Genomic DNA, 13,075 nt, shown 5'->3' with positions numbered 1-13,075 from the left:
GCGCATGGTGCCCCGCGCGGCCGCCCGAAGGCAGGGCCAAGCCCTCGTCCGCACCCCACACGCCCGCCCCCCCGACGGCCCCGCTCGGCGACCCCCGGCCGCGGCCGAAGCCGCCCGCCCGCCCGCGCCGCTCCCCGGCTTGCCGCGCCCGCCCGCGACGACGTCGCCTGCCCCTCCCCACCCCCCCGGGTGGCGGGTTCAGGCCCCGGGTCCGAGCCTGCGCCCCTGCAGCTGCCGCGGCCGCCGTCGCCGCCAGGGGGAGCGTCCGTCGGGAAGCGCGGGGTTGCTTCCTTGGTGTGAAGACGCTTTCGAACTTCGGGTCCCCGGGCCCCTGCCGCGGCTTTGAAGCGCGCGGAGGAAGATGGAGACCGAGAGCGGAGCGGTGAGTACGGCAACCCGCGCCCCCCGCCCGCGGGCCGCAGGGGCAGCGGCGGCGTGGTCGCCCTTCCTGAGGGGCCGCGGCGGGTGTGTCGACGAGGAACGCGGCCGGGACGCCCCGTCGGCCCCCGCGGAGGGCACGCGGCCTGCAGGCCCGGCCGGCCGTGCGCGGCGTCGGGGAGGCGGGACCGCGCGGCCCGGGGGGCCTCGGGAGGCGGCGAGGGGGCGCGGCCCGTGCGCCAGGCCGGGCTGCGCCGGAGAAACAGCTTTCCCGCCGGAATCGGGCTCCGCGGCGTCCTCGACGCTCGCTCCGGCCGGACTCGACTCCGCCCCGCCGCCGACCGCGAGGGGTCGTCAGGGCGGCCGGCCGACGCCGCGCCTCCCCGACGAGCCGGTCGGGACCGGAAGGCCTGAGAGACCCGGGGGAAGGGGGGGCACCGTGGCCCGCGACGGCCCGCGGACGCTAACACCCAGTGCGCGCCGGGGACCCTCAGGGCCCGGCGGGGTAGGAGCGGGCGCCGGCCAAGGCCTGAGGAGCGGAGGTGCTGGGGGGGGGGGGGGGCGGCGCGCGCAGGCGCCGCGGAGCCCCGCCCCGCGCCCCGCTGGCAGCCAATCAGCGTGCGCCACGTGCGGTCCGGGGGGCTGCCGGCGCTCGAGGCCGACGTCGGGTTGGTGCCGTTGGGGTTCCCGCCACCGCTGCTGGCGGGATTGCGGGGCAAAATTTCTCGCTGGCTGGCCTTCTTTTCCCTCCCGCACTTTGGTGGGGAGGGGGGGGATCCTCGCGTCGGTGCCCAAGCCCACGATGACCCCAGAGAACCCGAGGAAGTTGTCGCCGCGGCCGTATGCACCAGCGCCTCAGCTTGCTGGCCTCGGAGGGGAAGGAGCGCCGAGGCCGTGACCGCGACGGTTAGCCTGCCCTCTTCCTGTCGTCCTCGTTGGCACAGTGGACGATGGGTTGCGAGGTTCATCCTCAGGGGAAGAAGTCCGTGAGGGCACATCACCTCACAGGAATTATTATTATCATTATTATTATTATTATTCATGAGAGACACAGGCGGAGGGAGAAGCAGGCTCCCTGCGGAAAGCCCGATGGGGGACTCGATTCCGGGGCCCCGGGGTGTCACGACCTGAGCCAAAGGCAGACGCTCAACCACTGAGCCACCCGGGCGCCCCTAGAGGAAATTGTTAATAAACTGGTGCTGGAAGTTTTGCTAGACTTCCTACCCATTCCTGACCAAATAACAGCACCTACCTAAGCGCTTTTCTTTCTTTTTTTTTTAATTTATTTTTTATTGGTGTTCAGTTTGACAACATATAGAATAACACCCAGTGCTCATCCCGTCAAGTGCCCCCCTCAGTGCCCGTCACCCAGTCACCCCCACCCCCCGCCCATCTCCCCTTCCATCACCCCTTGTTCGTTTCCCAGAGTTAGGAGTCTCTCATGTTCTGTCTCCTTCCCTGATATTTCCCACTCATTTTTTCTCCTTTCCCCTTTATTCCCTTTCACTATTTTTTATCTTCCCCAAATGAATGAGACCATATAATGTTTGTCCTTCTCCGATTGACTTATTTCACTATGCGCTTTTCATCGCTCACCTTCTCTAAGGAATTGAGATGTTGCTTCTGCTTGAGCCTTGTCACTGCTAACCTTGAATAACGTCCTAGGCTGTTTTCATATAGTTTTCTTAAGTCTAATGGTTGTGATATGAGCAGGAGTAAATGATTCATCCATTTATCCACGTGTTCAACGAATATTTGTTGAACACCTGCTAAGAAGGCTCTACTTCAGATGCGCAGGGAACACCGCAGGCAAAAATCCCTTCCCGTGTAAAACGTTGGACTGGGGATCCCTGGGTGGCGCAGCGGTTTGGCGCCTGCCTTTGGCCCAGGGCGCAATCCTGGAGACCTGGGATCGAGTCCCACGTCGGGCTCCCGGTGCATGGAGCCTGCTTCTCCCTCTGCCTGTGTCTCTGCCTCTCTCTCTCTCTCTCTCTCTCTCTGTATGACTATCGTAAATAAAATTTTAAAAAAATTATAAAAAAAATAAAAAAAAAACGTTGGACTGTAGTGGAAGGGGATAGATAGTATAAACACAAGTAAGTAATATAGCATGTTGGAAAGTGATAGGTGCTAAGGAGAAAAATAAGGCAGTTGGAACCCACAGTACAGTACAGCAGGAGCCTTAGAAACTGGAAAATGAAGTGAATGGGTTGAAAAAAAAAAGTTGATGTTTTTCCTTTCTCGGTATCATTGAACTAGTTTCTCAAGATTGGAAATAAAGCACTCTGTTCACTTCTGTTCATGTCATCTCTCTATCATAATGGAATTAACTTTTATTTAAACAAATTGGAGGACAAACAAGTTCATCTGTTGAACTTGTTTTTAAGAAGAAAAATTCATAGAGGCTGATTTTTTTAATTTTGCAAATACATAATTTCTACACTCTCTAAACGGACAAGTACAACTACTAGAGCTGTACTATTACATCTAGCAATGCAAATCCCACTTGAAAAATAAACCTAAGCATCAAATTATCCATTCTCTGCACCACAGAGTCACTATTTGTGACTGAAGTTACAAATAACCTCCAAATGCCTAGAGAGGATGCTGTTAAGATTGGATTCCCAGTTTCTTTAGTTGGAAACGGCGGCATAGCAATTATTAAATGTGATAACTTTTCTGTGGCTTATTGGTGTTTTTATGAACTCCCTTATTAGGGAATATGTGTTCTTTGTCCCCCCTTAATACTAGACGCAGGATAGAGCCCAGTGAAGTCCAGCGTACAGCCCCGTAGTCACTATTGGCCCAGTCGTTTCTCTGTATATCTTACAGAGGCTAATTTAGGGATTAGGGTTTTTTTAGCCAAGAAGTGAGAGAGGAGACCAAATATGAAAAAGAAGTCCATTATCTAAGTTAGAGATTCATTTTCATGTATTTGTTTCTCAGAGAATTGAAATTATGTACTTCAAGCTTTTTGAAGCACTCATTTAGTATATTAGACTGTTTCAGAAGTCTTTTTTAAGTGTGCCCAGAAGGAAAGTAATTAGCAAGCGCTTTAATTGGTTTCTCTTCAAAATTCTATTCTCAAGTCTTGTTTTTTTCAGATATATGTTGAGTCTACCATCTTGCCATTGTACAAAGGCTTATATGTTAATATATATTTATTAAAATCTAAATTAGGCCCCCAACTTAGAATTGTGAACATATATGTACTGAGCTCAGTTCTTTGGTATACAGATTTATACCTATGAGTTACAGGTATATACATTTCTTTTTTTACGAAGTCAGTTCAAATTGATAAGTGCATTTAAAACTTTGACTTTAGAGCTAGATAATGGTGAACTTGAATGTCAGAATGTATTAATTTGTCAGTGCCCTTGACCAAAGACTACCAGGAGCATACCTGTAGTTAAGTAAAGTTGAGTCTATTGAATTGTGCCACAAGGAAGAGCTATACCATGGAGCCTCTCCATAAGAGGGTGTTAGAAAAGAACTCACTATGGGATTTAGGCTTGTATTAAGCTCTTCTTAGCATTTAGGGAAGAAGGGCTTTACTCTGAAATTCATATTGTCAGAAAGTGGGAGTAATTCTAGGATTGGGTCTGTTAATTCTTATTTAGAAGGTAAGAAAAATAGATTGAGGCCAAACCTATGATTGATAAAGAAGGAGTAGTTACATATATCAGCCAGGATAGAGCGGTGTTTAGTCATACTTGTGGTTTGGACAATGCAGGGTTCAGCCATGACCATGGAGTGATCTTGTTTTTATTGTGATCCATCACAATCACAGAGTAACTTTGCCTCCAGTCTGTTAACAAGAGAACACCATAATCTTACTGTGAGTTCCAGGCCAACTCCTAACAACACCAGAACCAAGCCAGTTCCCAGCTGTCTGAGTCTGCTTTTCTCTTTCTCAAACTTCTTTTTTGAGTTTAATGTCCTAGTATTTATATACTATTTAAATAATATATTTAATAAACAATTAACATAAGTATATTTAAATAATATATTTAAGATTTTCCCTGTAGTGGAATAGATTCTATATTTCCCATATTTTTGTTGCTCCAAAGGGTTATTAGTTCTAACTATAATTTTCATATTAGAATAAAATTAAAGTCTAAAATATCACATTTTGCCTAAGTGACTCATCTTTTTGAAAGATATATGTTTTCAGCCTGCATCAAAACTTATACCCAATGCTAAAAATTTAAAAGAATTTTATTTTACAGCAAACATCAAATCAGACGCAAACAGATTCATTATCTCCATCCCCTAATCCTGTGTCACCTGTGCCTTTGAATAACCCAACAAGTGCCCCAAGATACGGAACAGTGATCCCTAATCGCATCTTTGTAGGAGGAATTGACTTTAAGGTACCTATTTATGCATGCAACGTAGTGTATTTTTTGCAATAGAAGTTATTTTATTTCTCAGAAATACTTTGTACAACTACAAAAATATTTACTAATTGCATAATTATTAGTACATTTCACATTGTCTTACTATAAAAATCTTTTCAATAACAATGTAGGTTAAATAGAACATATGCAAGTGTCCAGTATCACATACAAGGAAATTGAGGCTCATTGACATATCTGTAGGCTCCTAGCTTCTTAATGACAGTGAAGACTAGAACTTCAGTATTCTGACTCATAGTTTCATATTCTTCACCATACCACATTAATTATACTTTATTACATAGTATTCCAATAGATCAAATAATCATGTTTATAATTTTCAAAAAAGACTCAATATTTAAAAAAAAACACAAAACTTAGTCCTATGAAATCCTGTTTTTTTATCCCAGCTCTACTCAGTGAGGTACTGAGTAGAGCTCAGCTCTACTCTACTCAGGTTCCTACTGAGTGATCTCCTTAACTTCCATCTTTCACAGATTGCTTTCTGCCACCTAATTTAGAATTTGGTCACCAAAAAAAGGCCTGTAACCTTATCAGAATAAAGCATCTTAACATTAATGTATTTTAATTATGTAATCAGACATTTCATTCTTTCAGAGAGGCTTAGTTTGTTGTTAGATGTTTTGCAGCACCATTTCAGAGGTGGAAGTAAACACTTAGAGGAAAGACCTGCATGGCTATTTTAAGTAGAATATCCTTACTTCCAAGTGGATCTATAGGATTTCCAAGCTTCCATTTTATGTACTGGAAATTACAGGGATAGTTATCTTTTTTAATTTAAAAATATCCTTTTGCTATTAGGGTACAAAATTTATTACTATTTCCCTGTCTGTAATCAGTCTTCCACAATTAGGGTGAAATTACTTTTTTTCTGTTCAAGAGAAATGTTACACTCACTGTATTTGTCAGAATAATGGTTCTTAAGTATGTGATTGGTTCACTAAAAATAAAAATGATTTCTAATGAAATGTTTATTTTAAAAAAGATTTTGTTTCTATGGAAAATATTCTAGTATTCTTGTTCAGAATTTATATTACAAACAGTATATTTTTAAAATAAATCCTCATTAAATCAAAACATTTGTATGGCTAGGTTATTCTAGGTTACTGAATTCTATCAGCTACATTATGAACTTTGGAGGCCATTGTTAAAAATGCAGTGACAGATTTCAGGTATTTGCTAGGGTTCCCTGCCTAATACTTAGACGTTTTCCAAAACCATAGACAAATGACAACAAGGAAATAGTTTACTGTAGTAACAAGCTGTGTCAAACTTTTTAAAACTTTTTAGAAGCTTATTGTACATCCTTCTTATAATACTTAATCATCTTTCTGTCTCCTTACTTTTCAACTAAGAAGTAGAGCTACAAAACTGAACTAGTGATTCTTCTATCAGAGAATAGTTTGAATTAATTTGTTTTTATTTTATTTTTTAAGATTTTATTAATTCATGAGAGACACACACAGAGAGAGAGGCAGAAACATAGGCAGAGAGAAAAACAGGCTCCATGCAGGGAACCTGATGCAGGACTTGATCCTAGGACTTCAGGATCACGCCCTGAGCCGAAGGCAGGTGCTCAACCGCTGAGCCACTCAGGTGTCCCAAATTAATTTGTTTTTAAATATCTAATAGAAATTCTTATTCTGGCATTGATTCCATTTTAAGTTTATTGAAATAAGAGGTATTTAGTTATTCTGAGATTAACTTAGTATTTGTCATCAATTTAGCAGCTTTACATTACCAACTAATAGCTGATGATGTATGTAAGTAGTAAGGGAACAGTGGAACTCAGGAGATTAACTTAGTATTTGTCATCAATTTAGCAGCTTTACATTACCAACTAATAGCTGATGATGTATGTAAGTAGTAAGGGAACAGTGGAACTCAGGAGATTAACTTAGTATTTGTCATCAATTTAGCAGCTTTACATTACCAACTAATAGCTGATGATGTAAGTAGTAAGGGAACAGTGGAACTCAGGAGGCATAGCCTCCTGCTGTTGGGCATGTCTTTTTCTGAGTATATAAAGAAATTTTTTTTCTAAAGACATTTAAAGTCCCCCATGAAGTAATTATACCTGTGCTAGAAAATGAAATAGCAATGAATTTAGTGTGAATACTCTAGGAAAAGATGATATGAGTCTATTGAGAGACTATTTCAATTAAAACCATCTTTGTAGATATCTTGTACATTATAGTTTAATAATGACTCACATTTTTATTTTGAATATCATAATGTCATTATTTAGCTGAAATGTATATTGAGTACATAAATTATCTTAAAACCTTTAAATCTTGTAACCACTTTATTGGTATCACAAACTTAGTTCAAGTACTTTTGGAAATATATTCCTTTCCTTAGACCTTACTCTTCCTGGAGACTGCTGATTAAAATAGAGGGACTGATATATGCCTCAACTAGGATATATGGAACATCCTAGTTCCACTGCCACAATCATGGGCTCTCTGAGCCATAAGAACCAATAGCAATATGCCCTTACTATAGTTACAGCTATGCCCAATTCAAATTATTTTTTAAAAACTAACCAACATGGGATCCCTGGGTGGCGCAGTGGTTTAGCACCTGCCTTTAGCCCAGGGCGCGATCCTGGAGACCGGGGATCGAATCCCACGTCGGGCTCCCGGTGCATGGAGCCTGCTTCTCCCTCTGCCTGTGTCTCTGCCTCTCTCTCTCTCTCTCTCTCTCTCTCTCTCTCTCTCTGACTATCATAAAGAAATAAAAATTAAAAAAAAAACTAACCAACAAGAATTTCTTTAAATATTAGTGGACTTTCTTTGTGGCTTTAAAGTAATTCAACTGAAAAGTTTTTTATTGATTGTAATAGTTTAACAACATGGTTACTGCATAAAGCAATATATTTACATTGATTTTAATAATTTAGTGGTTTATGTACTGTTTTTATGCTAAGAGGCATTCTTATATTCACATTACTATTGCTTTTAATCTTTTCTGTCTCCAAAACAAGCATAAGGCTTGTTTCATTTTTTAGCAATTAAAAATATTTTTTGTGTTTTCCTTTTATGCCATTAGACAAATGAAAATGATTTAAGAAAATTTTTTTCCCAGTATGGGTCTGTAAAAGAAGTGAAGATTGTAAATGACAGAGCTGGAGTGTCCAAAGGGTTAGTATCACTATAGAAAGTACATAGAATTAACAATTGTATTTTTATTGGATTACTAGGTTTTGCATGATAACTTACTTTGATTCCATTTTTTCAAAAGAGAATTTCATGCCCTCTTCTTTTCCTCCTATGTTTAATCTCCCATTTCGTGTGTGTGTGTGTGTGTGTGTGTGTGTATTTTGAAGGAGGAGGGGAACACTATAATAATCCTTAATTTGTTAGGAAGTTTTTCTTGCATGGGCTGAGGGACCATTCAGTGTTAGGTAGCAAGCTATTAATGTTGAGTAATATCTGGTAGCTAAGGAATCAGAAGCTAAAGAAATCAGATACTTTTGGATTTGTATGCTTGCTTTAGCCTAGAGAGAGCTTTATTTGAAAAAAAAAATGGACACAAAAAATGTCTGTAGGTTTTGGTTCAGATATCTAGTTAGGTTTCAAATGAAAATTGAGAAGAAATTGGTAGTATTTGTCTACAAGTCACTAAAGACCTTAGAGCTGTTTCAGTGGATTGGTATATACAAAAGCCAAATTTCAGAGAAGAGGTAGTTTACATAGTCTACTCACTTAAGAAGTTTGACAGCAAAGTTAAAGAAAATGGGTAAGATAGCAGAGATCAGTGAAGGATTGTGTTTGATTTCTTGAGAGAGAGGCCGGACATACATATTTATAGACATAAGAGAAAGGATCAGTGAGGTGGATAGAAAATTATACTAGTGGGAAACAACATTTAAGTATGTCAGATAAGCACTTTGGAAGAGATGAGATCCTGCAAAAAGTTTATTTTTAAACAATTGAGATACTTCCTCAGACTGACAAATAGGATGAAGTGAGATTGTACCTCTTGTATTTGGTTAATAGAATTTGCAATATTTTGGTAATCTCCATTTTTTAACCATTGAAAAACACATTGACATGTAAACTGTATTTTATGCCTTTTCCACTGGGTGGTGTATGTGTTCTACCAAAAAAATTAGCGTAAAAATATTTCCTTATCCCTTCTTTAATGTTTGGGCAAATAGAAAAAATAAGAAATTCCTTTGTTAAAAAAGTAAACTTTTTATATAATAATTAAAAATCAAAATAGCAGTCAAGATATTTAACACTACTATAGTTTCCTTAAATCGTCTAAGTAGAAATTATGCTGTGGGGGGTGGGGGATATTCTTTTTATTTCTTTCATATCTTTTTGTCTATGTTGGCTTTTTGGATGTTGCATACACAGTGTATTTGTATCTTGAACATCATATGAATTGTACTCTGAAGGTAATAATTATACACAAGAAGTAGATATGAAATCTGGTATGTACATATTTTTAAATGATTTATATTTGAGAAATATTAGTAATTGCATTATCAGTTTATATGTGCTAATAATAAATAATATATCTGTCATTCATTTACCAATATAAAAAGTTGCATTGTGTTGAAATTTTTAAGTTTTTTTCTTACTCTCATTCCTATTTAAGCTAAATTTCTATTATTTTAAAAGGTGATTATTGCTCTGTACTAAAATTTATTGCATCCTAATTTGTAGGTAGAACATGAATCCTTCATGTTTTCCTGCCTTGTATATAGCTCAGATCTGAAACTGTTTCAAGATAACTTGAGTTTTGTTTTTTTTTTTTAATTTTAGTGTCTCTGAGAGGAGGTGACAGTGTTAAGCCCTGAATGATTCTCTTAAATTTTGCATGCTAGTGCACCAGAGAAAACTGCTTATTCCTACAGTGGCCCATCCTTAAAAGAAAAAGAAATTTAATCTTAATATAACTCTAATGTAATGTTCTAAGAAAATAATTAATATATTTATTTAGGTATGGTTTTGTCACTTTTGAAACACAAGAAGATGCACAAAAAATTTTACAAGAGGTAAGATCTCTTAATGTATTTAACTCCATTCTTTGGAACTTCTTTGAAACTAATCCTTTAGGATTTTTTTTTATTGTTAGTGTTCTAGTACAACGATGGATTACAAAAAAAAAAAATTAAGATTTTATTTATTTATTTATTCATGAGAGACACAGAGAGAAAGGCAGAGACACACAGGCAGAGGGAGAAGCAGAGTCCCTGCAGGGAGCCCAATGCAGGACTCAATCCCCAGATCCTGGGATCACACCCTGAGCCAAAGGCAGACCCTCAACCATAAGCTACCCAGGTGTCCTTAGAAAAAAATTTAACTTATTTGCATCTCAAGATTGACATTGGTCTCCAAAAAAATTGAATTAAAAAAAGATTAAACAGGGGCTCCTGGCTAGCTCAGTTGGTAGAGTGTGTAACTCTTGATCTTGAGGTTTGAGCTCCACACTGGATATAGAGATTACTTAAAAATTAAAAAAAAGGGAGATCCCTGGGTGGCTTAGCGGTTTAGCGCTTGCCTTAGGCCCAGGGCCTGATCCTGGAGACCCGGGACTGAGTTCCATGTCAGGCTCCCGGCATGGAGCCTGCTTCTCGCTCTGCCTGTGTCTCTGCCTCTCTCTCTCCCTCTCTCTCTCTCTCTCTCTCTCTCTCTCTCTGTCTATCATGAACAAATAAATAAATCTTTTAAAAAAAAGATTAAAAAAAGGTTAAATTTTATCTACAAAAAAAAATTCCAAATCATTACATAATTATGTTTGTAAAGTTGTAATATTTTTTTTCCTTTATTTGTTTAAACTAAGAAGTTGGGAATATCTTTTCTGAAGTGTTAACAGTACTTGGAATTCCTAAAAACACTACAAACATGGATTCCTAGAGTGAAATTATCTGAGATTATTTTCCTCCTCTGAAAAACTTTATATAAACTAACAACATTCATAGAAAAAGTCTATAGCCTGCAGTTCTGTGTAATAACTTTATATTTGGCAAATGTTACATTTAATTTTTTTAGGAAAAAATAGAGTTTGAATTGTACACTATTAAATCACATGCAGCTGATCCTCATTATTCCTAGCAGTTATGTACTATAAAGTCACCATGAACACTTAATTGCAAATATTGGACTATTGCTCCTAGAAAAGTACAAGACTAGGTTCCCACAAGTTTCTGGTTACATTATTTTTATCAACCAATCAGTACATGACTTTTCTTATGTGTTTTTCTGTTTAAGGACATTGTTAAATATATATTGTTGATTTATTAACATTGAACTCCTGGCCAACACCACTATAACTCGAGCTTGAATGAAGCCCATCTAAAACATATCTTCTCCATAAGGCAAATGACAGTCTTCTTGTGCTTTTAAACACTAGACAGTACTTCAACACTACACTTGAGGGCCATTTTAAATAGCCCAGTTTTAAAAAAAAAGTAACAAAATCAACATAAAACACAAAAATAACACACCAACATAAAATGCAAAAAAACACATGGTACTAAACAGAACATGAAACAAACTCTTGTTTAAGAGCTGAAACATGAAGACATAGCATAGCATTGCCTTATTTGACCTCAGCCTGGGACTATGTATGTCAGGCAATTCAACTTCTTACCTCTCTGCTCATGTCCACCAATAACCACTAAATTGCTACAAGTGTTGGTTTGGGGATTACAAATATTTTAGTGAATAGATGAATTCCCAAATATGGGATCTATGAATAAAGGATTGACTGTATTCCAATTAAAGAACTAGGGTCAGAGCTCTGGAACCAAGATTCAAAACCAGATCTTTTAATAGCCAAAGACTTTGCCCTTTCCAATATTCCTAGCTGCTTTAAAAAACTATTATAGTCTGAATTTTAAAAATCATTTCTCACTAGTTTTTCATTATTGATTTTATAAAACAGTAATACTGAGATAATAATTTTTTTTCTTATTTTAGGCTGAAAAACTTAATTATAAGGATAAGAAATTGAACATTGGTCCAGCAATAAGAAAGCAACAAGTAGGAATCCCTCGTATGTATTGATAACTAATGTATTTTTCAATGTTTTCACATGGTTCTTTTTTGAAATATTAGACTTTTTCTAGAACTTCATTAAAATATCAGGCTTCTTTCATTTAATAAAGTTATTTTAGCAAAATTGGTGATCAAATGAATATTTCTTACCACAAATAAATACATGTTAGATTTTTGGGGGGGCAGAGAAAATCTTACATAAATAATGGTGTTTATATATATATCATATAGTTACATCTTTAAAGGAAAACTTTTCTACAATAAAAATAAATTTAAAATTGCAAAGATGATTAGAAGTAATTTGGTATTACTAGTTAGAAATGTTTCTAATTAGAAAAGTAATTTGAAATCAGAAATGTAAAATATTGAAAGTAAAAATATAGAACCGATATCAGAAACTCTAGTTGCATGGTAGGTACTGTAGCCCAAATAGTTGTGTCATAATTATCTGAGGGAACAATTCCTAAAGCTTTAAGAATTGTCAGAGTTATGTGTCTTCTTCAAACTTCTGTAATGCTTTCAACTCTACTTTTTTTTTCTCACTCTTCCTATTTATTATATTAGGCATCCTTAGAGTTAGCTTATTACCTAAATATTTACCAAATTCTATAATAGTCTTTGGCTAGAAGGAGATACATAAAATTAGTAACTAAATTTTCTTATTTCTAACTGTCCTAGTGTCTACTGGGATGCTTAAAACATAAGGTGGTTATTATATATTAACAAATTGATAGTTATATTCATTTAGACTGTTCTATTTTTGACTTAGAATAACAGTCAAGTTTAATTCTGACTTAGTTATTTGTTAATTTAGAAGATAGCTGAAGTATCCTCAGTAGGTTAATACTTCTTGTTAGTTCCAGGGGTTAAGTGTAACATGTAATAACAGTTCTATTTTACCAGCAGTAGATATAAGTAGTAATGTTCATACTACAACCTACAAGTTGCTTTGGGTAAAAGCAAACAAAGAGTAAATTTGAGAAGTATAGGGTTAAATAACTTAACCAAATGGTAACGTTAGCCTTCAAATCCAGGATACGTTGATTGCAAAGCTCTTTATACTTTTCTGCAAATAAATATTAGGTATAAAAGTAGATTTACAAAATATGGGGAATGGGATCCCTGGGTGGCTCAGCGGTTTGGGCCTGCCTTTGGCCCAGGACGCTATCCTGGAGTCCGGGATCGAGTTCCGTGTCGGGCTCCCGGCATGGAGCCTGCTTCTCCCTCCTCCTGTGTCTCTGCCTCTCTCTCTTTCTCTCTCTCTCT

At 38.8% G+C, this 13,075-nt stretch overlaps 1 protein-coding gene across 1 annotated transcript in view; it reads left to right on the top strand.

Annotated features, from left to right (window-relative positions):
- The first annotated feature begins 361 nt into the window (after positions 1–361).
- BOLL (boule homolog, RNA binding protein) overlaps positions 362–13,075 on the top strand; it is a 29,184-nt gene continuing 16,470 nt past the window's right edge. The window contains exons 1-5 of the mRNA XM_055345387.1: positions 362–382; positions 4,608–4,751; positions 7,848–7,939; positions 9,750–9,804; positions 11,732–11,807. Of these exons, the coding sequence (XP_055201362.1) occupies positions 362–382; positions 4,608–4,751; positions 7,848–7,939; positions 9,750–9,804; positions 11,732–11,807 (388 nt within the window). The remainder of the gene's footprint in view (positions 383–4,607; positions 4,752–7,847; positions 7,940–9,749; positions 9,805–11,731; positions 11,808–13,075) is intronic.

Source organism: Nyctereutes procyonoides, unplaced genomic scaffold (assembly GCF_905146905.1).
Source record: "Nyctereutes procyonoides isolate TBG_1078 unplaced genomic scaffold, NYPRO_anot_genome, whole genome shotgun sequence".
NCBI lineage: Eukaryota > Metazoa > Chordata > Mammalia > Carnivora > Canidae > Nyctereutes > Nyctereutes procyonoides.
The sequence above is the reverse complement of the archived record's forward strand: the minus strand, read 5'-3'. Positions and strand labels throughout refer to the sequence as shown.